Raw genomic sequence first — 23,333 nt, forward strand, 5'->3', positions numbered from 1 at the left:
TGGACTTCCTTGTTTGTTTGTTTTTCCTTGAAAAAAGTTTTGCTTGTTATCTGAGAAACTTCTTGGATGAGAAGTGAAACATTTTCAAGGAAAAAAAAAAGAAAGAAACAAGAAAGTCCAGTTACATTTTGAACAGTACCTCTGGGACATATGGGAGTAAGAATTTTTTAAAAAGACTCATTAGTTAAGAGCTTTTGCAGATGACTTGATGCTGGTTATAGAAGATGTTTTAAGTGAATTGAAATATTAATGGGTAAATTAAATTTTTGGCACATTAGCAGGCTTTAATCTTACTAATAAACAGAAGAGAAAGTTGTTAACAAAAACATGAAAATACAAGATCAAACAGAATTGATGAATAAAATGGATTTTAAGATGGAGAAGAAGGTAAAATACTTGGATATCATTATGACAAATATGAATTGAACTATTTTGAAATAACTCACACATGGAGTTAAAAAAGATACAAGAAAATACAATTGTCATTGCTGGGGAGAATGTCTGTGATTAAGATGAATGTCTTACATAGAATGTTATTTTTGTTCCAGACAATATCTGTTTTGACAACTGATGTACCATTTAAACAATGGCAGAAGGATATATCTAAATTTGTGTGGCGGGGGGAAAAAACCATGAGTTAAATATAAGATGTACAATACAAGAAAAAGGAGGATTTGCTTTACCTGATTTGAAATTATATTTTACAGCTTGCTGTATAGTTTGGATGAACAATTTGGATGTTGTTGAAAAATAGAAGTAAAAGGTTTTTAGAACTAAGAGAGCATGACTTGAGATTCATGTGGCATGGATATTTATAATATGACAAATTTTAAAAATCATTTTGTCAGCATGCCATACTGAAAATATGGAATAGATATAAACTCAGATTGTGCCCAAAACACTTTTGTGTTTCTCAGCCCAAGTGTGTTCTATAGATGAGAAATGATAAAGAAGCACAAATGGCTAGCTTATTATGAGATAGCAGAGTTTTGTCAAGGGAAATGTAAACTAGTACAAGAAAAGATCTTATGCCAGAAGGACATACTTGTCAACAATTTTCTTATATACAAAGATTAAAAAGATTTAAAGGAGACAAAATAACGTTTGGTTTTGAACAGTATAAGATACAGTTTGAAACATAACCATGTACAAATGTTGGATGTGTTATTGCTAAAATGTATAAACTTTTACTGAAATTTGAAACAGAACCTACAAATGAAACAGTGAGAGAATATGTGGCTGAAAGGACTGAAAGTTACACTGTGTGTTATAATCTTAAAGAGAGTTTTTATAAATGATATATTATATATGCCACTGGAAAAATTGTCTATAATGTATAAAGGTACTGAAAATTTATGCTGTAAATACGAACAACAAAAAGAGACATTTTATCATGCTTGATGCATGTGTAAAAAAGCCAGAAAGTATTGGGTTCAAATACATACTCTAATTCAGAAGATGTTAAAGATTAATATACAATTGAAATCAGAGGCTTTTCTTTGGGTACTGATGGATAAACAAATTGCGGGGAAAGAATCATGATGCTTGCTTTTTATACATGATAACTGCAGGAAGATTTTTATATGGTTTAAAGATGTGACATTACCCACAATGAAGAGGTGGATGATAAACATGATGGAACTTGCTGAGATGGGCAAATTGACTTCTTCGATTAGAGAAAAGACATTATTTATGTTTATTACTGATAGATAAAAACCCCTTTAGTTTTTGCGTGAAACAGAAAAAAGGAACATGACTTATGGTTTGACGATTAGGAAAAAATTTATTATAGAAAAAATGAGAGTCATGTTGTAACCAGAGTAAGGGATAAATGTATTCTTATTTTTATAACTGTTATAAAGAAATCAGAAGCTATTTCTTTATATTTTCTTTTACTTCTTTATTCTGCACTTTTGGCTATTTCCTTCCTTCCTTCCTTCCTTCCTTCCTTCCTTCCTTCCTTCCTTCCTTCCTTCCTTCCTTCCTTCCTTCCTTCCTTCCCTTATTCTACACTGGTTTGCATTCACTTTTATCTTCCTTTTTGACAATTTCAATAAAATCATTTTTTAAAACAACAACAACCCTGCAAATTAGGTTGGGCTGAGAGGCAGTGAGTGGTTCACAGTTACTCGTGGCTTTCCATGGCTCAGAGATAACTAGAAACCTTTCCAAGCTTCTAATGGACTACTTGAAACACTACAACACATTGCCTCTGTTAAGTGAAACAGAATATTACATGAATATGTGAAAAATATATGTGAAACAGATCATGTCTCATAAATACTGATGAATATTCTATCCCATTCTATTCTACACCATCACTCATGTACTAAGGCCATTGCAAGAGGATTTCTCTGGGTGCCTCTATTCTCTGAAGGCAGTCAGCTGACAATCAGTGGGGAAACCTTGTTGACTATATCTTCTCCTTTTGAAAGAGTCTCCCCAGGAGACTCACTTGCTATTCATTCTCGTGTCCTTTTTGATAAACAATTTTGAGTTTGTGAAAAAATTCCTAATCTCTCTCAGCTGATCCTCCTGACGTATTTTCCCCGCTTTCTCTTTTACATACACACACACACACACAAACACACACACAGTTTAATGCCCTGTTTTAATTATGTGGTTGCTCTTCATCTTCTGCTTTTATTGTTATCTATTGGGTTTTGGATCTATTAGCAATGTGAATGCAAAGCTAGTAGAACATAAAAACAAAAGTAAATGGCATTCCAGCCACTTAGTTACATAATAAAGCTTTACCCCAACTTCTGCTTAAGTTGTAGATGAGAAACAATAGTTCAAAAAAAAATAATTTGTTAGAAGCAGAGTATAAAAAAAGAACAAAGCGGTCAATCAAAGACAGTAATGACAGCCGCATCAACCATTAACAAACAAGATATGCTTCTTAATAAAATCAATTCAGGGCAGCAAGTGAAAATACAAATTACCGGTAGTTTACAAGCTAAAAATGACTCATACATTCAAAGTCCTTCTAAACAAACATAAATCATTAATTTGATTCACACCCAAACATCTTGTGTTTCACTACAGCAAAAATATGAAGTAAAAATGCCAACGGACTTACATCAGATGGTGTAATTATAACAGTTTACGTTAGTAATTATCACATCTATTATTGTCTGTTCTAATAAGTACAGGATATTTTCTTCCACCATTAAAAGTGGTTCATGCTGCTTAATAGATAGATATATAAGGCCAATTTTTAACCCTGATCCAAAGATTATTATTCCAAGGTAAATACTATTAAGGACAATTTATCCTTATCTTAACTCAATAATCAGTAGTATTTGGATACCTGTCATATAATTGAAATTTGTTGGCTAATAAAATTTGCAATTTGTAACATTTCCTACAGTAGAAGCCCCACTGAGTACAGTAGTTCATCTTCCAATTAAACTAGCATTGAGTTTGCATGTGGATAAAAAACTACTGCAGCGCCAATTTCCACTTTTATTTATTCCCCAAACAAAGAATATTCATAGAAAGATATTCCATCTCAGGAGATCCAGACCGCCGAGAGGTAAAATTTCCATCAGTTGATATTTAGATATAAATAGTTAAGGGCTGACTGAATGCAACACGCATCGCTCGAACACAACTTGGTATTCTTTGATAAGCTTATAGCTCAGAGGAAAGAAAAATACAGAGCAATCTGTTGCCCTCTTAATGCAATTAGCAGATTAAAGCTGTATTTCACTTCATTAAGATACTGACTGCATGCAGCATTAACTGATTATATGACGTACGCAGTGTTCCCCCTACAGTCCTCTCAGCGACACAGTGGAAAACAACAAGGGTAAGCCAAGCAGTTTACAAGTGAGCATCTGGTATTGACATTAGGAACCGAACACAAGATCTACGTTGTAGTGTGCCCAAGGGGTGCCCTGGAAAGACGCACTCCCTACGAACGCGCAGGCTCATCTGAACAGCTCACTGCTGGCTGATGTCGATCCGTTTTGCAATTACAAAGAGCTGCGCTCCAGCTCCAGCAATACTAAAACAATACTCACCACCGCCACCATTTCAGCTCTCACATTTAAAGATCTGAGAGGAGACGCCAACATGCGCTCTAATCAAAGGGCAGTGCTCGGTCTTCCGGGTTTCCATCTGGGCTTTTTCCTGAATGTGTTTTTCCTTTCTCTCCCTCCCCCCTCGCCCGATAAAAGACAAGCGTGGGTATGTCTCTCTCGGTGTGTGTGTGTGTGTGTGTGTGTGAAGGTCCAGCGGACTATAGCATACACCCTAGTGATTATTTCAATTTTCTCCCCAGATTATTTTTTGTGGTCGTCCAATCAAGCCCATCATGCCTAGATTTACTAGAGATTTTTTTTTTTTTATTCATTTCCCCAATGCAGGAAGAAAGTAAGCTAATAACGTCCCACCGAGAGGGCTGTCAGACTAAATCCCTCAACTACTGAAAGCACTGCCTGGATAAATCTCACTTCACTTTCCATTCTGCCAACCACTTAGGGCAGGGCCCAGGGGAACTCTTCAGTTTATCCCTCCTCGCGCATTGTCACAAGCACAAGCCAGAATGGCCCAATCAGGGCCAAGAAAAGAACAAACTAAAAAAGATTAATTCACAGATGTTCATGCATTTCACATACACTGTGCCCTATGGCCCGTTGCTAGGGCAACAGGAGACCACCAGTGTGTGCTTTATTGGCTTTATGAAGTGCGTCTCAGGGACTATAGGCCAAGAAATGCTGCATGATAATAGCAAGGCTTTTCAGAGCCTTGTTTTGTGTTTATCCACATTTAACCCTCAGAGTATTATTAAGCACATTGCTATGCACAGCCATGGTGCGCGCGCGCGCGCGCGCACACACACACACACACACACACCAGTCAACATATTCATAAATAGGGTGGGAAAGATAGTCAGTTGCCAAATCTAAGTTATATCGACATTATTTCCTAAAGATAAATTTAGATAAGTCCATGATAAAATAAATTTGTATGGGTTAATTGCTCCTAGTCCTAATTTTTTTTTAAAAAAAAAAAAAGAGGGGGGAGCCTTCATTCATTTAAATCACTTTTTAAATTAATCTAATCTGAGCTGTCCTCCTGCAAGTGATTTCAAACTCTCCAATTGCCAGAAACATTTGGTATCGATGATACTGAACTTTAAACAGTTGTTTCAAAAGTGTACAGGGTCTCTCTTCCTGCACCAATACCCTAATGCAATGGCTTTTATCTAGAATCTTCCCTCCCCCCACCTTAATTTGTTTTTTCACACTCAACAGACAAGCAAGGGCTTAGGACTAAAGAGGTTTTGTTAGGGTCTTTTCCCATCTTCCTTGAAGAGGCTAAGGGTTAAAATCACAAATGTCACAAATCTTGGAGCAGCAGCCCCTATCAAGTGTTAATCCCACCCCACCCCCCAAAGGAGAGGGAGGGGGAAAAGAGGGCTAGCAGAATGGATCAATAGATTCACAGGAGAAATAACATGCAAAGACAATCATTTCCTGGGAAAGCTAAAGCCTAATGAGAATTTACTCTGCCTCTTTTCAAACAACCAGCTCTTTTGTGGCCGGGGTTTCCTGACTGACAGGAACTCTGGGCCCCTTAATAGGATTTCCATATTATTTCCAACACCTGCCTAGAAGTTATTTGTTTACATTGAAGGAGGCAAGATTCTTAAATCAGACATCTGCTTCTAGTTCAGGCATATCTTAGGAAGCCATCTAGAAAGCAGCTTTGTTACCATGGTGACATTTTTATTTTCTTCCCTTTAGTTGGCTGGAAAAAAAAAATCCATTAGCATTTCCATTTTTATTTTGTTCTTCAAAAGGCCAAATGTTGCTTAGGAAAATATAGTACTTCAAAAATTGCCAGAAGCAATGGGTCACCCAAGATGTGTTTGTTTAGCCTAATTAAAAGAATTAGGCATGAAAAACTGAAGAGGAAATAATTTAATTCCTTCTTATCAGATTTTTCCAAATGGCGAACATTTAGAGCCCACTATTTTCCTCCACTATTTTTAAAACACATTGAATTAATTAGAGATACGTTGGTTTTCTGGAATTGCAAAAGTTAAAATGACTTTTCTGAATCTACCATTCACAAAACAAAGAATTCTACTTCTCTTGATCTTAACAGATATTTACATATATGGGGGAAAGCATTCATTACATTGGTGAAGAAGACACGGCCTTACTAAATGCGGCTGCCCCTGATAGAATTCCCTGCAGGAATAATCAAAATAACAATGTGGTCCTTCGTGCTCTTTGAGCTTGGTGGTTTTCTTGCAGATGTTTCATTACCAAACTAGGAAACATCATCAGAACTGATGAAATCTCTGCAAGGAAACCACCAAGTTCAGAGAGCATCAAAGACCCCAAAGTTCAACCATGAGCTACAAATATTGTCTTCTAGCAGTACAAAATAGTAATGTTGATGGATAGCAGCCACAGGTCCTCCTTTTAATAAAAATTCAATATTTTAATATCATGGATAGTGAGCAAAGTCCCTGTTCACTCTTAGAAATAAGATCAGCCTATCAGCCACCATAAATTTCTAGTTCCCCATAATATAGCACATTAGTGTGCTGAAAGTAAACAGCAGAGATCTTTAAAGGAAAAGGCCTTATGGTTCAATGGTAGCACATATGCTTTATATGTACAAGTTCCCAGACTCAACTCCCTCCAGGAAAAGATGGGAAACATTCCTGTCTAAAACTCTGGAGAGATGTTTCGCATCACTGTCAATGATATTGAACTAGAACAATCAATATTCAGTTGTGATGTAAGTACAGTCCAAGCAACTGCCCAGGTTCCTTGAAGTCATAGCTCAGAAAAACACAATGGCAAACCACTCCTGAATATTTGCCAATAAATTTACTTTACATTTCCACAATATCGTGAGTAATCAAGATTGACTCAAAAGAGACTTACAGATTAATTATAAAATTAATATATGAAAGAGAAAAAAGAAACCACTTTAAAACAATAACACCTACCGGTATTTCCTTGGGCCAGAGTAAAAAATATTTTTACTACATTTGCATTGGAATATAACTATTCTCTTTTCACAAACTTTTTTATGTGTGAATAAGATGCAGCACTTTTCAATATTTCAACATAAAAGCTAATTGTGATAGTAAAACTATATGACGGTTTGGGTAATCTCAAGACACACTTCAGTAGTTTCTTTCCCCTTTTTTCTTAGAAATAAATATTCGGAGGTAGAAAACTTTGAACTGGGCAACAGCTTACCCATTTTTAAAACAACTGTTTTACTCAATAAATCACATCTTATGCTCACCTTAATTCTGCTCAGTATATAGATGTGGATTCACATGATTAACCGATTCTTATGTTACACAAAAAGGATTTCCCACAAATGGAAAGTTATGTCAGTCACAGTAGACCTACTGTCCTCTTCACTACATTTCTGTGGAGAGGATCATTCAGTAATGAGAACCCACATTCAGACTGGATTCATACATCAACATAAGCTATAGTTTGCTTAATCATAGTGTATGAATGAGCCAAAAATAGACAGATTCATGCATAAACCTAGGCCACAAACTATGGCAAAGAAAATAAAGTGGGCTAGATTCACACAACATACAAGTCCAAACCAAAACATTGTACTGTGGTTTACCATGATGTATGAAAAAAAACAAACAACCCAGTTGGAAGTACTGGAAGCCCAGCAACAAATTTACTCACATTTCAGTCCCTCACAGCCAATATCACATTCTGTTCCTAGTGAACGTATTTGACGAATCTATTCAATATTGGAAGTTAAGGTCTTTTAAGATGTTTGCCTTCTGGGTAACTAGAACATCTGTTCTCTGGGCTCCAAGGTCCCTATTCTAAATAATTAATTGAGTAAGTATATAGTAAAATAAGTCATTCTAATTATATGTTGTTAGCCTTAAATAAACATTCCATGCTTACTTAATATGCATAAAACAGCATCAATATACAACGAACACCATAAGAAACATATGTAAAAAAACACAAAGCAGGTGGGGGTAGAAAGGTCAATTTACCAGACTGTAAATTAAATTGCAATTTAAATACATACATACGTGTCTCTGTATGCATACATATGCGTAGAATATTAAGTCAAAAGGAAAATACATTTTGAAGAAAAATGCAGTGTTAGTCATTTACGACAAACTAATATAAAAATTAAAGCTTTGCTAATTAATATTTGTTACACTTCGGTGCTTAGTAGATGTGATGCTGAACAAGCAAGCTTGTCTCACCCAATCACATCATCAGTCCACTCAAGTTTCATCATCAGAGAATTGGCTGAGCCCCATAGATATTCATTCATCTGGTTCACAAACAATTACATTACAGATATTAGAACACCTGTAACATTCCCCACAGTCTATATGCCCCAAGGCAGGTATCTATTAATGCCAAACAACATGTTGTACTGCAAGATCAGAATAAATTGAAATAAAAACAAACCCTAATTATTTTGCAGGAAAGGACCAGCCCCTCCTTTTCCAATATTAGAACTAATACTTCCTTCTAAATGAAAGGGTAATTCACCCTGGGTTTCTTTGCAAAATACTCTCCTGGAAAATCAGTCCTAAATTCATGTCATCCTTTGAGTTGGAGTAAATAGTAGCCTGCCTGATAAATTGTGGGGTTCTTCGTTGTGGTTTCTGACCATCTGCCATATTTCTAAACAGAGAGCAAGACAATCACCAGACTCCTGGGCTCTTAAAATAATCTCTTCTAATTACACAGCACAATTTTTCCAGCACTCTTGTTTTTCTGATCTAATCATCAGAACTACTACTTCAAGAGATTCAGCTATGTTGAGCAGGGGACCAACGGAGCTAATCCCTACAAGTCTTGTGAGACCAGATTCAATTCCCACTATTTCTCCATACAAAGAAAAATATCAGAGTTTGGGCCATTTTAGCTTTTTTTTTATTAAAAGCAAATACATCTGTATTTCAAATTGTTAAATGGTATTTCGCCTCTGCTCCGCTATAGAAACTAGTGCATCTCTACAGAATTCAAGGCACTATTTTTATTCAGCTGCATCACAAGAAATAGGTTAGATTTATAGTAGGCCCAGACTATTTTATGTCACCTTGTTCAGTCTCTCAACAGCATCACAAGTCCTCACAAAATATATGGTTATAGTTTCTTATTTCTGTTTGAAAGACAAATAAGACAAAAGGCATTCGTAGATGAATAGATTTCAGTTGCTCTATCCCCAAATGCCTTGCTACAAAATCTCCCATAATATTTTACACTATCAGGAATTTCTTGGGCTGTGAGACAACCTTTGCAAATCTTCCCTTCACCCATCAAGGTTGCTGCAGTTCATTGGAGCATAGATAGATTTGATCCCCACAATTTTTCTCCATCTGAGTAGCCTCTTGTTCTTGCAACCATGGTGTATTGTTACTCACATGGATGGTCGTTCTCTCTACATACACATTGATATCTGCTACAACTGTAGACTCCCATTGCCCAATTATGCATGCAACAATTTCACCACTAACTGATACAATAGGCCTGACAGCAGTGTATTTCTTCTACTGCCAACAGCTAAGTTCATTGGTAGCCAAATCCTCATAATTTGACCAGAGTCACACTGTAACTTGTTTAGAAAATGCAAATTTAACTGGTGCCTCTTCCATTAATACTGTTGAATATTTTACAAAAACCTCCACCATATAAAATAACCATTGACTTTTCAAAGACAGGATGGGATCTAATTAGAAGTTCCATCTAATGGTCAATGGTTATAGCATGGCATGGAATAAAAAAATCTTGTCTAGCAAAATATTTGCAGCTTATTATTGTAGAAAAGGCCTTTCTGATATTCAAAACCATTCTGAGTTTTGAGGTTAGAAATGTATTATTATTATTCCAGACAATACCAGGCGGAGCCCAAGGGCAAAGACAAACGCATCATCAGTCTGGACTCCTTGAGCCCTTGAAAGAGACATGTCCTGCCCCCCCTCCCCCTGAAGTCCATTGACTCTTATCTAGCACCAATTTGCTTTGACTGTTGGTAGATCAGATTCTAGTGTATGTTTGCATGGAATAAATTCGCAGTGCTTTTAAACTCTATCCTGGCTCCTGGTTTCTTGTGCCTGGTATGATGACTGATGTAGTATTTAAGCAATGGCAAAAATATATTTACAAAGTTATTTGGCAAGGCAATCTGATAGCCTTAGCGCCCCTATTTCTTTAGCATCTTGCAGCAGTTAGTAGTTGACTTCCTTAAAAAGTTTCACAGTAGCTGTAGGGTCATGGAAAAAATATGTATTTGAACTAAGATGGTTTTAAGGAAGCAGAAACTGAGTGCAGCAAATGTGTTGCATCCTGCTGGTGGCCTTCTTGACACAAATATGTTTCCCCAACCCCGGGAAGAGCTTTTGATAGTTTAGTGACCATACACACACCTCCCTAATTTCCTCCAAATCTCTCATCACCAACATTCTTTATCCCCTGTATAGATCTCTCTCAAGTTCCACATTCATCACTGCATAATGGCTTAACAGCACTTAATCAGTAGAATGGCTTGCCTCCAGAAGTTATAGGTGTTCCATCACTGGAGGTTTTTATGGAGAGATTGGATAACCATTTGTCTAGGATGATACAGGGTCTCTTGCTTGTGCAGGGACTGGACTAGAAGACTGCCAAGGTCCCTTCCAACTCTGTTATTCTGTATAAATTAATCCACATGAGAGGGGATCTATATAATCAAGGACTGCATAGATAGGAAAGTGCCAGTATTTAGATCACATTGCTTTTTCAAGAATAAAAAACACCAGAGGTTTAAGTGTATGGACAGGCAAGGGTATTGTTTCTCATGGCTTTCCTGGACCTCAGAAACTGAGTGTTTCTCCATTGGTAGTCAATTCACAAGTGCTGAGGACAGAGTAAGGAGCCACAAGGTTTCCAAAACAGTCTAGCAATACATGCTTAATGCATGAAGAACAAGCATAGACAAGAACCATGAGCCGTGCTATTCTCTGCATATTCATTTGGAAGTAAATTTCACTATGTCCCATTATTGTCTAAAACTCATATTACTCATTTCATTAGTTAACTTACTGGTAGAAACTCAGATTTACAGATTTACAGTGAGTAAAATAAAAAAAAAAGATATGTAAGGATCATTCTAGTTTATCTGAACTATGCTATAGATATCAATTTAAGATTTAGGACATCTTTAACCCTTTTTTTTAAAACAGTCAGAAAAAATTCTGTATCCATTTTTTAGGATGAATAATTAACATCCTATTTTTCTTTAAGAGTTTGCATTCTAGCTTAAGGATACCTCTTCATGAATTTTATTGCATACATTGCCTAAATAGTTTCAGTTACACAGCAACTCATAAATAAAATATGTAATAATAAACATTTAGTTCTTTTGCTATTTCACAAATCCTTTATTTTGGGGAGAATTTGAGGGGGGGAGTAGGACTTACCATAGTAATAGTGTAATAATAACATAAAAGGAAAGGAATGAATGACAAAGTTGACAACCATGTGATGAGGGCAATAGCACTCTTCCAAAATATTAGAACATAAATATAATTGGACAGGTTTCTCTCCTTTGCATACCAGTGAGTCGCTTACCTTAATTATTTCACTCTTACAGCAACACCTAAATTTACATTTTATGAGCTGTTCTAAAATCTGCCCTGCTTAATAATCTGTATCTTCAAGAAAACACTTGAAAGCGTCTCTCACAATTAAACCCAGCCACAACCTTGTATAAATCAAACTTTTGCTACCATATCAAAATGTTACACTGGGGCTGCATAATGTTGCCCACATCCTCATTACATGGTACACTAATTACTACCAGCAGATTCAGAATTTTCTGCACATTAGAGGCTTTTAGAGAAGCTATAAAAAATTTCAGGCACCATTAATTTAAATTTGTATTGAAATTTCCTTTTGACAGATGGCCAAAAATTACTTATTATTTAGAGCACCAAAGCTGCCTGTTTGCACATTAGAAGAGGAAAGGGAAAATTAAAAGCAAGCAGGAAATTTATGTCACGTTCATTACCTGTTAAATGTTAAGGAGCATTATCTTGCATGAATAAATTATTTCATACAAGCACACAGTCTCCAGCTGCTGGCAACTGGCACGTTCTGGCCAATAAAAACCATCTCAAGTCACATAGCAGACAATCATAAAAAGCCTTTCTTAACCAGGAGCCACTTAAGAGAGAACAGATCAATAGAACAAGCAACTAACTGCTACTCTGGGTATTATGGATAACATTTAAAGAAATTAGCAAACTACTTCACCTTGCAAAGCTGGCAACAAGCCCGAGATGCAGAGACAATCCAACTTTGCTACTTGATGGCTGTACAAGACAAACATTTATTTATAGCTCTCATTGTCTAATAAATCAGTGGAAAAAGAGTTGTACTTTGTATGCTGTCACACTGGATGCCCACCTAATGGTTTAGAAAGGAGGAACCCAAATAATGACAGGTGAATTAGTCTCATCTACCAAACAATGACACACCTCATTGGTTCATTTCCATTGCCCTTTCTTGACTTTTTGAGCATTGCTGGCCAGCAAGCAAGAGAATTTATACACACTCACAACTCACTCAGCAATTTATTAATATGCCTCTTTTAGGTTTAATTTCAAAAGTGTATGTAACCATAAATTCTCAGTGTTCCTACACTGGAAAAAATGAAACAAATAACCCGCCAAGCATAGTAGTTCATAATATTTAGCTTTTAAAGAATTTACTATATAAAGTTTGCTATTTTAATCAAAGAGCCTTGCACATCCTACTATGGAAAAACGCATGGAAATAGCTACAGTCACTTGTGATCCAATAGCAGTAATTCTTGACTTACAACCATTCATTTAGTGACCACGCAGTTATAATGGTACTGAAAAAAAGTGCATTTTTTTTCAAAAAAAATGACCACTGCAGCAACCTTGTTGTCACATGATCAAAATATGGACACTTGGTAACTGGCAGGTATTTATGACGGTTGCAGTGTCTCAGAGTCATGTGATCACCTTCTGTGACCTTCTGACAAGCAATGGGGAAGCCAGATTCACTTAACAACCATGCTATTGTTCTGTCCCCCTTCCTCACACAGGCAAACGTAATACCAAGGACACCTGCCAATATTTTATTAGGTAAACAGATTAGAATTCTTGGCAGACCAAGGTTTTGGCAGCAAACCGCCAAATGCCTGCCAAGACCGTTGTCACTCCCATAAAGCAGAAGAGGACTTCTCTTCAGTTTGTTCCAGGAGCAACAAATTATCCACGAGACAAGAGTTTAGTCAATGTTCATTCCAAAATATATCCAAGCCGAATTTCAGAGATCACAATGTGACTTTCAGGGTTTAACTTTGTCCATCACAAAGCCTGAAGATCAATCCCACCCACTTTTATTCCTGGTGGGGCGTGGCTCCGTGACTCAGCTCAATCTCTGGCCCTCCCACACCTCTTCCGTTGCTGCGCACGCTTCTCCCTCCGACGCTGCCTGGGATCAAGCCAGGATTCATCATCCTCGCTCCCTATCAATTGGTGCTCCAATATGCCTTCCTCCTGGCACATCCCAGGCTGTTCCTCCTGGCCTTTGGATGGAACCTGAGGCATTGCCAGAAAGGAGGATCCTGGAGAGGGAGGCCTTGTCAGTTCCTCCCCATCACCTCCTGAGTCCTCTTCCTCTGTTAGGACAGGCTCAGGAGTCGGGATCACAACAGCTATGAACTTAACAACTGCAATGATTCACTTAACAACTGGGGCAAGAAAGGTCATAAAATGGAGCAAAATTTACTTAACAACTGTCTTGCTTAGCAACAGAAAATTTGGGCTTAATTATGGTTATAAGTTGAGGACTACCCTTTAAAAATACAATAAAAAGCAGTTGTTCAGTTGCATATGATTAGCCGCCTGGTAGTTGCCTGACAACTACTGGTTTGGCATTTCTGGGTAACCAGAAAAAAATGGAAGAGACACTAAGAATGGCTGAAAGATGCAGTTTCTTGATTAATCACAAGATGTCTTATTGGGGAAAGAAGGGGGTGTCAATGTTTATATTGAAGGCATAATATTAATTGGAATTAGAAGGTTGCACATTCAAAGAAAACTGAAAAGTGTATTCAGCATTCATTAGGCAATTCATTAAGTATTTATACACCCCCATCCGAAGCAACTGAAAAAATAGCAGACTTTAATCTTCTAATACATAGTAAAATAAATTTGGCACACCACAATATTAAAAATGAACAAAAACATAGCAAAAGCAGTAATAGCACATTAGTTCATTAATCCAACGCCTTTCTAAAGATCAAAAAGCAGACAACCTGGCCATACATACTGGGGAGGAGTTCTAGAGTGAAACTTCACAACAATGAAAGTCTTCAGACTTGCTACCTCAATCCTACCTTCAGACCTCAAAGGAAAGTGAGGTCTTGCTGGATGCATTCAGCACATGTCACCACCGAAGAGGACAGTTGATAAGATTTATTCTTTACATCAGGGGTCTCCACCCCTGAGCCACAGGCCACTAAGGGGCTGCAGCCTATTCAGAACTATGGCAAGAAAAGTCGTAAACTGTGACAAGAAAAGCCGAACGTAGCTGTGTCACAGGGACATCTCTCTCCCTCCCTCCCTCTCCTTCTCCCTCTCCCTCTCCCTCCCTCTTTTTAATCTGCCACAGCTACACATACTGAAAATTGTTGCGGATTGAAAACTGACAGTTCCTATCAGTTTGTAGCTATTAGGAACCCTGAGGTTAACTGTGAAGTTGACAAGAACAAGGTCAATTCTACTCTGTTATAACATAACAAAATAGCCAACAAAACCAGCAAAGGATTGATTTGAGGATCAAGCTTCAGACCTCTGTCTTCATATTAAAAAAAAAGAGATCAAGAACTGGTAAAAAATGAAACCATGAAGCCTCGATGGAATGGCTTTTAGGTATCTCATTTCTCTACCCTTCATCTGGTTAATGTAAACCTATTTCCCTCATCTGTAAAATACACTCATAATTCCATGATCAACTCAAAGTACAACATCAGTGGTTTATACTATGTACAGGTAGTCTTTGACTTACAACAGTTCCTTTAGTGACCATTCAGTTACAACAGCATTGAAAAAAATGACTTATGACAGTTTTTCACCCTTTATGACCATTGCAGCATCTCCATGGTCACATGATCAAAATTCAGATGCTTGACAACTGTTCATACGGTTGTAGTGTTCTGGGATCATGCAATCAGCTTTTGTGACCTTCTGACCAGTGAAGTCAATGGGGAAGCCATGTTGCTAACTTAATAAATGCAATAATTCACTTAACAACTGTGTCAAGACAGGTTGTAAAATGGGCCAAAACTCACTTAACAAATGTCTCACTTAACAACAGAAATGTTGGGCTCCATTGTGGTCATAAGTTGAGGACTACCTGTATCAGGTATATACAATAAATAGAGGTACCTGATTAATATCTGTTCTAATGTGCAGAACTGGCTTTTTTTAATGTAATATTTTAGGAGAAGAGCGGAGGGGGGCGGAGTTAAATAAGCCATCAGTCTAGAGATGTTACAATCCCACAAATGGCCTAAATACAACCCCTCTTGAATTCCATTGACCTTTACCAAGTTGGTATTGAACTTTATTTGACTAGATTCCTGTATATAGGCTTGATAATAAACTGCAACTTAATGTAAGATTCTTTGTGCTTGACAAATAGACTGAGAATATGAGATACAATATGACTAAAGAAGGTTTGCAGTATTTATGATGGAAACCAGAATTTTCTTCTTCCATGCTCCCCCCAACCTCCGATGCTTTTCCCCATACCTTTTCCTTGCTCAATCTAACCATCAATTATTTTTAGGCAACTAAAAACCTTTACTATCTAAGATTTGTTTGCCAACAATGTGTCTTCTTTGGAACATTGGCCTAGTCACTGTGATACATATCTTGATTATGTCCAAATTAAATAATAGCTGTCTTAGAAAAAAATGCTTGGAACTTCATTAACAGCCAAATAATTAACTCAAGAGAAGAGACATTACATCCACAGTTGAAGTATTGCTGTGACTTTCAGTTCTCTGCTCTTTGCCCTTATTGTTCTTATTTTTAAAAAAATTTCAGCCAGGCCCTGAGCTTTGCCCAGAATAGGCAGAATATAAATATTAAAACAATAATATAATGTTACCAATGGAGGCGAGATTGGCTTTTTCCCATCTATGGATCTCCTTCAAAATAACCAAAATGAAATGTAGAATCCATTCTGGATGTGCAGTCTGCTCTCAAACGTTGATGGCATAAAATGTTGATGGCATGAAATTAATTCATTTTATGCTCTGCCAAAGCTTTTTCTGATGTCCTTATGCCACAGGAGTTGGCGGGTTCATTGGTTTTGTTTAGAAAATAAAGATTTTTAATTTATTTTCTGGCTTAAGTAATTTTACTGTGCTTTGGGCAGATTTTTATTTGTTGCAGCCTTTTTTGTTCTTTGATTAATGAAATTGTCTTAGTATTTATATTTTCATATTAGTCGCTATTGAAACTAGTTGGCAGAAACATTGTTTTAAAAACCCACAGACTTCAGAACGATTAAAAGGACTTTAATACTTTGCTTTACATTGTATACAAGCTTAGATGTCCCTGCTTAGCAATAGATTAGTGCCAGATCTAGGATGCTTTTCTGACTAAAAATTCTGAAAGGCAGTGTTTTGTACAGGCCTGTTGAAATATAAATAATCTTCCAGATGCCAATGCTAACCCCACTGAAATATGCATTATAGGGTTCATAGTATGGGACTTAAGCCATTTAACAGATAAAAGTCATGCCTATGATATATTTATTCTCTGCCATTTCAGCCCTTGTGGAGACATACACTAGAAATAAGAACTCCTGGGAGATTGATAGGCAGGAAGACTCTGATATGAATCTTTCCTGCCATGGTACACAAAACATCTCCCTGAAGGATCTTCCTCTTCTGCTTTATTCCCCAGTAAATTTCTGACAACAGCAGATTGTATTTTCAAGAATTAGCCAACAAACAAGAAGAGAGAGATATATATACATACATGTATATGTATATGTATATGTATATGTATATGTATATGTATATGTATATGTATATGTATATGTACATATATATGATGCAGAATGAGGCCACTTTTCTTCCCTGTTTGCACAAGTCTTGACAATGTTCTTCTCAGTTGATAACAATTACATCTTCATAGAGGTTCTTCACAGTAGATGTGCTACAGCCCTTTCCCAGTGGAAGGGATTTCTGTATATCAGAACAAAAATAGAAGCATCTCCATGCCAACTGACAATGGAAAACCCTTCTGATGATATGGTACATAACAAGCTCACAGAGTCCAGCAGTGAATTTTCACGTGTATATAGTGCTTTAAAATTGTCTACCCAAGACTAATCAATATGGATATCACCATCTAGTTACCATAATAACTTTTCCTATGCTTTAGTTCAATTGTTATAAATGCACTGCAATTCTTTTAGCTCACTCCTTCCATCTGTGAAATAGAATCTTACCTTTATGGAGTCTCTGTCTTCAAGCAGAACAGCAGCAGCAACATGAGCAAATGAGAGAAGGAAAGAGACAGAAATATAAGATATTTGATACAAGACTGTGTATTTCTTCTATCTCCAAAAACATACCACAACCTTAGTCTCCATGAAAAGATAAATGGCAAAGATATTAACTTTTTTATAAAGTTAATTATTAAGCATGCACAACCAATGTTTAAAGTTGATTCCATTAACCACAACTGGTTGATCAAGAGCCTTTATAAGATGCTACAGCAGTAGCACAAAATTATATAGGGCTGAGCATCTTTTCAAGAGAGAATTGTAAACCAGTTGCATGCTTACTTCTGCATTTGATCCTTATTTCTTAGCACATAGGCCTCCTCAATCTTTAATGTTTAATAACACTACCCTTCCAAATTGTCACCTATGTATTATAAAACACCAAAATGTCACAGTTATTTAATTACACACACTGAGATACATTGGTTTATTTATGATCACATTTTCCTGGCACCTTTCTCCTCCCCTGTTATTCCATTGTCATGGAACTAAAAATGGCTTCTTCTTTGTTTAGACAATTCACAGTTTTTTCTAGCCATTATTATTGTATATTAACTAACCCTATTGCACACATAAACATAATAACCAGCAGTTATTGGCCACTTTCTCCTATGGAAGAAGAATAAGAATTGCTCAAGTAAGGCTGACCCAGATTGGTCCTTGCAAAATAAAGTCGGTTTCAAAAGATGCCATAGCAGCTTATAGAGACTTTGTATGAAGCTGAACAGGACATGGGACAGTCACTTTGGCTCATATGATTCTTTGGAGAACCCTGTATGAGGTTGGAAACATGGCTCTGATCTCAGAGATCAGATTGTCTCCCATTATTAAAATAAGCTGGACATTTGTAGAGAAGAATCCAAAGTCAGAGAGAACCCCCTTCAATGGATAAGATCAGGGCTTTTCAATATCATGGAATCTTAAAGAATTATTAACTCTTTCCATTTTCTTTTATGGTCCTAAACACTGCAAACAAAAAGTGATTGAATTGATTGCTTCCCATTATTAAAACATGCTGGATGTTTGTAGAGAAGAATGCCACTTTCTCTTCAGTTCGACTCATAGACCAACCAAGCTTTAGAAGAATCAAGAATGAACTCTTAACTTTTCTCCATTAAATAGGCAGGGCTCTGCCCCAAAACCTAGAGTCTAAAATAGGCAAATGGAGAACTACCGTGTTTCCCTGAAAATAAGACTGGGTCTTATATTAATTTTTCTTTTATGTACACTGAGAGCATATGCACCAAGACAAGTTCCTTGTGTGTCCAATCACACTTGGCGAATAAAAAATTCTATTCTATTCTATTCTATTTTTGCTCCAAAGGACACATTAGGGTGTATTTTCTGGTTAGGTCTTATTTTGGGGAAAATACGGCACTAAATGCACCCATTTGGCTGACAATCTTAACTGGGGATTATTTTGGGGGTAGGGATTATATTATGAGCATCCTGAAAAATCATGCTAGGACTTATTTTCTGGTTGGATCTTATTTTCGGGGAAACAGGGTAAAAGAATGCCCTTTCCAAATCTGGATTCTTTTGGCTAGCTTGAGCTATAGCTCCCATATTTGCCAACACAGATGGACAGCAGAACTGCACTAGAAGGTTACAGCAGAAGTAAAGACAATGGTAGGAAGTGAAAAAAAAAAACTCAAGGAACTTGGCAAGGACTTTTAACATTCGAAGCAACTTTCTCAGAAAACTGAAACCTAGAAAATAAGTCTTACCTCTTTGGTGATCACTATCATGATGCTTCTTTTCATCTTTGATTGGTAGGTGAGACTGCCCCCCAAGGGCACTTGACAAGGCTAGGAGGCCCGCACTGCTGCCAATGGGTGGAATGGTGGGTGGCTGCAATCCGGAAGGATGTGGAGTGAGAGGCACTGGAAGGCCATGTCCATGTGATAAATGTTGGGCCTGGAGTTGCTGCTGCTGTGAAAAATTAAACAGAGTTATTGCATTTGTTCCAAGGAAGAGAAACTTTCAGCGTAGCTAACAATGTGCAGGTCCTGGACTCATGTGTCTTCAAGGGCTGTCAACTAATCAATGATCCTGATTTGGTACAAATTATTCCAACCCTTGAAGAAACAAAAGGGCAGAAACATGGTGTACATGAGAATAAAGAATGGCTGTGACCGATGCTTATAACCAAAGCTTAATGCAATGCATTACCTCTGAACGCCTGCCTTAAACAATAACTCTGGCTCAAGTCAAGATTAGGGGGAGAGGTTGCAACGTTATTCGCTCTATGGTATTATTTTTCGTGGGCTATATTCAAAAGGAAAATAGCACCTTGACATTTGAAGTGAAACTCCTTCAGTCTTATTCTTCCAGGAGCAGTCTCGTAAGGACACCGAAAGTCTAATCAAAATGCACAAGTTGACTATCAAGGCAGCCATTAAGTTTTGCTTTTAATTTATTTATTTATTTATTGAAGGAAAAGAAAGCTGAAAATTGAGAAAGCAAGCATTAAAGCTGTTCTCCCCAAGCAGCCACCCAGCATGCAGCAAGAGTTAATTTGAAAAAAAGGAAACCTGAATTAACAATCCAGAAAAGGAAACTGGTTGCAGCCACCGTTTAAAGTCCTTTAAGTGTCCTCAGCGGTACTTGAGCAAATTACTAAAGAAAATCTAATGTAGCAAGGCTTGGGTCCTCCTGTAGGCTTGCTCAATAATGCTGAAATAATTGGGCACTCTGTGCACGTTTAGTGATGCTCGAATGAAAAGCTAGAGGCCTGCCCTTGTACTCTTCTCTAGCTGCTGACTCTGTGTTGTGACAGGTTTATTTGAGTGGGACTGCGATGCATGCACCAGTAGCTGCGCTGACAAGAGTTTAAAGTCATTTTTACCAGTACACTGGCAACACATAGAGAAAGCCCTTGAGAGGTTAGAATTGGAGTGCTTGACCTCAGCCCAAGCTGCTTCAAGCTCTCTGCTGTACTAACCATTGTGGCCTAGATGGTTTGTTGATGTCACTGCTGAAGGAGAGGAGGGTGGGAGGAAGGGAAGGAAGGTGGGTGGAGGGCGGGAGGGAGGGTTTATGTCACACTCAATCTCCCCGAACAGGGAACTCTTTCACTTCACACTTGCACCTACAATAATTCGCAAGATGACTTTAAAAATCGGCTTTCGCTTTCCCAAACCATGCTATTTAAACAAATGAAGTCTCATTTTGCTGTCTCTTCTTCCTTCCTTCCTTCCTGTTTTCAAAGGAGGGAGGGCCAACAACTGTCTTGCTATACATTAAAAAAAAATACACCTACTCCTTTGCTTCAAAACTCTTCCAATTTTCTCCACGTATTTGTTTTTCTTCTGCCCTTCAAATTCATAACTGGAAAGAAGGGCATTTAATTGAACCCTTCTTTTAACTGGAGTTTTTTTTTTTAAAAAAAAAAAACCTCATAATTGGGTTTACAATCTATCAAGCCAATATTATTCTAAAGTTTGGGAAAGATTAATCAGTGCTTAGTTTTTGTTTAAATGAAAACGTATGCTTTTGCCAAAAAAATAAATTCAAGCCAAATTTTCTAAAGTTAGCCAACAGTGGGCATCTGTTCAAATTAATATTAAATCTTAAAACACCAGCAGAATTACCAGGCCAATATTTCAAAGATACGAATTAAAGTATTTAATTTAAGCATTTCTGCTCCATTAAATCAGCCCATCCTACTATCAATGCAAAACCATATATTCCACTCTCCTCTGCTCTAGTCAATAATGCATAAATATTATATTGGGTTTTTCCAAGCCTTCACCTAATTGCAGTCCAAGGGCAATTTTTCCACATTTACTGGCTAAAGAATTTCACCTTATTCTTCCCATAATTCATCACTGTTCCATTTTGATTGATCATAATCACCATCATGACCAACCTTTTGATTGTTCCTCCCCCATCCCTCTGTTATTCTTGTAGAATAAGTGTATTCTACAAGATAATTAAACAGTTAATAATTAAGGCAATCATTTATGGCTTTATTTTCTGGAATCAAATGTTTTAAGTAATATCTTTAAACCAAGGGGCACATTAAGCATGGGAGAGGTGTTACATGTGAGCGCCATGTCGCTCCCATAATCACCCGCGCGGCTGCATTCTGGACCAGTTGGAGCCTCCGGGTGCACCTCAAGGGTAGCCCCATGTAGAGAGCATTACAGTAGTCCAGTCGGGAAGTAGTCCAGTCGGGAAGAGCCTTGGTAGTACAGTGGTCTAAAGCACCCTGTTTTTAAGACCAGCTGCCTGCAATTACTGCAGATTCGAATCTCGCCAGGCTCAAGGTTGACTCAGCCTTCCATCCTTTCTAAGATAGGTAAATTGAGGACCCAGTTGTGGGGGCAATAAGCTGACTTTGTATAAATATACAAAAGGATGAAGGCTATTGCTTAGCACATTATAAGCCGCCCTGAGTCTCTGGAGAAGGGCGACATATAAATCAAATTAAAAAAAAAAAAAAGTGACGAGGGCATGAGTGACTGTGCGTAAGGAGTCCCAATCTAGAAAGGGGCGCAACTGGCGAATCAGGCAAACCTGATAGAAAGCTCCACTGGCCATGGCCGTCATAAGCTCTTCTAAAGACAGCCGCGTGTCCAGGAGGACACCCAAGTTGCGAGCCTTCTCTGTGGGGGCCAATGACTCGCCCCCAATAGTCAACGATGGTATCAGCTGGCTATATCGGGACGCCAGCAGCCACAGCCACTCGGTCTTGGAAGGATTGAGTCGGAGCCTATTTCTCCCCATCCAGATCCACACGGCTTCGAGGCAGCGGGACATCACTGCAAGGGCATCATTGGGATGGTCTGGGGTGGCACATTTTATCTTTAAAAAAAATTGGCTGGCCATTCCAGTTTGGAGTACTGCGGTTTACATGGGGCTACCCTTGAAGACTACATGGGAGCTACAACTGGCCCAGAATGAGGCAGTGTATGAAGTGATGGGTTTACCCATATGGCATCTCTGTTGTGTGAGTTGCACTAGTTCCCAGTTTCCCTCTGGGTACAATTCAAGTTATTACCTAGTTATTACCTATAATGCCCTATGTGGCACAAGACCAGGGGCCACTTCTCCCTAAAGGCATCTATTTGTCCTACTGGACCAGATAGGGAGGGCATGTTCCTAGCCCCTTCCCTTAAACACTGCTACCTTATGGGATCCAGGAAGTGTATCTTTTCTGTGACAGACCCTGCTCTGTGAAATACCCCTTCCCTTAAAGTTTGGCAGTCCTCTACCCTCCTAGCTTTCCAGAAACCACTTAAGATCTGGCTTTACCTCCAAGTGATAGGATAGGGCGAGTTGGATGAGAGGCTTTAACAAGGATTTTGGAAGCTTAACTTTCGTGCCAGTTTTTTAATGCTTATGTTTTTAGTAGATATTTGAATTATGTTGTTTTTTTATTGTTGATTGGGAGACGCCCAAAATTCAATATAAGATGAGCAGTTACACCATGTTTTCAATAAATAATAAATATTTTGAAGTATTTTAAAAGAAATATGTCCAATTTTCCCTCCGTGCAACTTTCATATTTGACAAGGGAGTCTAAATGCATTCATAAATATCTAAGTATCAGCGCATGGCATGCAATTCATTCCATCCCTAGGTACAAAAATCTAGAAATAATAAACCGGGCTGACATTTGGTATATTTGATGGAAAAGCATACAAAGAGGAAAAGAATCTTTAAAAGTTTTTAGCATTGATTTCACTGTCATTTCCTAACGTGAAATCTGAAATAATGATAACAGAAGTTTGGAGGATG

The 23,333-nt window shown here is 37.7% G+C and overlaps 1 protein-coding gene across 12 annotated transcripts in view; it reads right to left on the bottom strand.

Moving 5' to 3' along the window:
- The window catches only part of LOC117661414 (transducin-like enhancer protein 4), a 163,685-nt gene that overhangs the window by 51,963 nt on the left and 88,389 nt on the right, over positions 1–23,333 (bottom strand). For 6 of the 12 annotated variants that reach the window (XM_087886106.1, XM_087886100.1, XM_087886102.1 and 3 more), the window contains 2 exons: positions 19,316–19,517; positions 17,532–17,548 (listed from right to left, as the gene is read on the bottom strand). In XM_087886106.1, coding sequence (XP_087742232.1) covers positions 17,532–17,548; positions 19,316–19,517 — 219 coding nt within the window. Of the gene's footprint in view, positions 1–17,531; positions 17,549–19,315; positions 19,521–23,333 lie in introns of all 12 variants that reach the window. The other 6 variants (XM_087886104.1, XM_087886097.1, XM_087886107.1 and 3 more) reach the window with 1 other exon arrangement.

The sequence above is a fragment of the Pantherophis guttatus genome, chromosome 2, assembly GCF_059756535.1.
Source record: "Pantherophis guttatus breed Tessera chromosome 2, ASM5975653v1, whole genome shotgun sequence".
In the NCBI taxonomy this organism is placed as follows: domain Eukaryota; kingdom Metazoa; phylum Chordata; class Lepidosauria; order Squamata; family Colubridae; genus Pantherophis; species Pantherophis guttatus.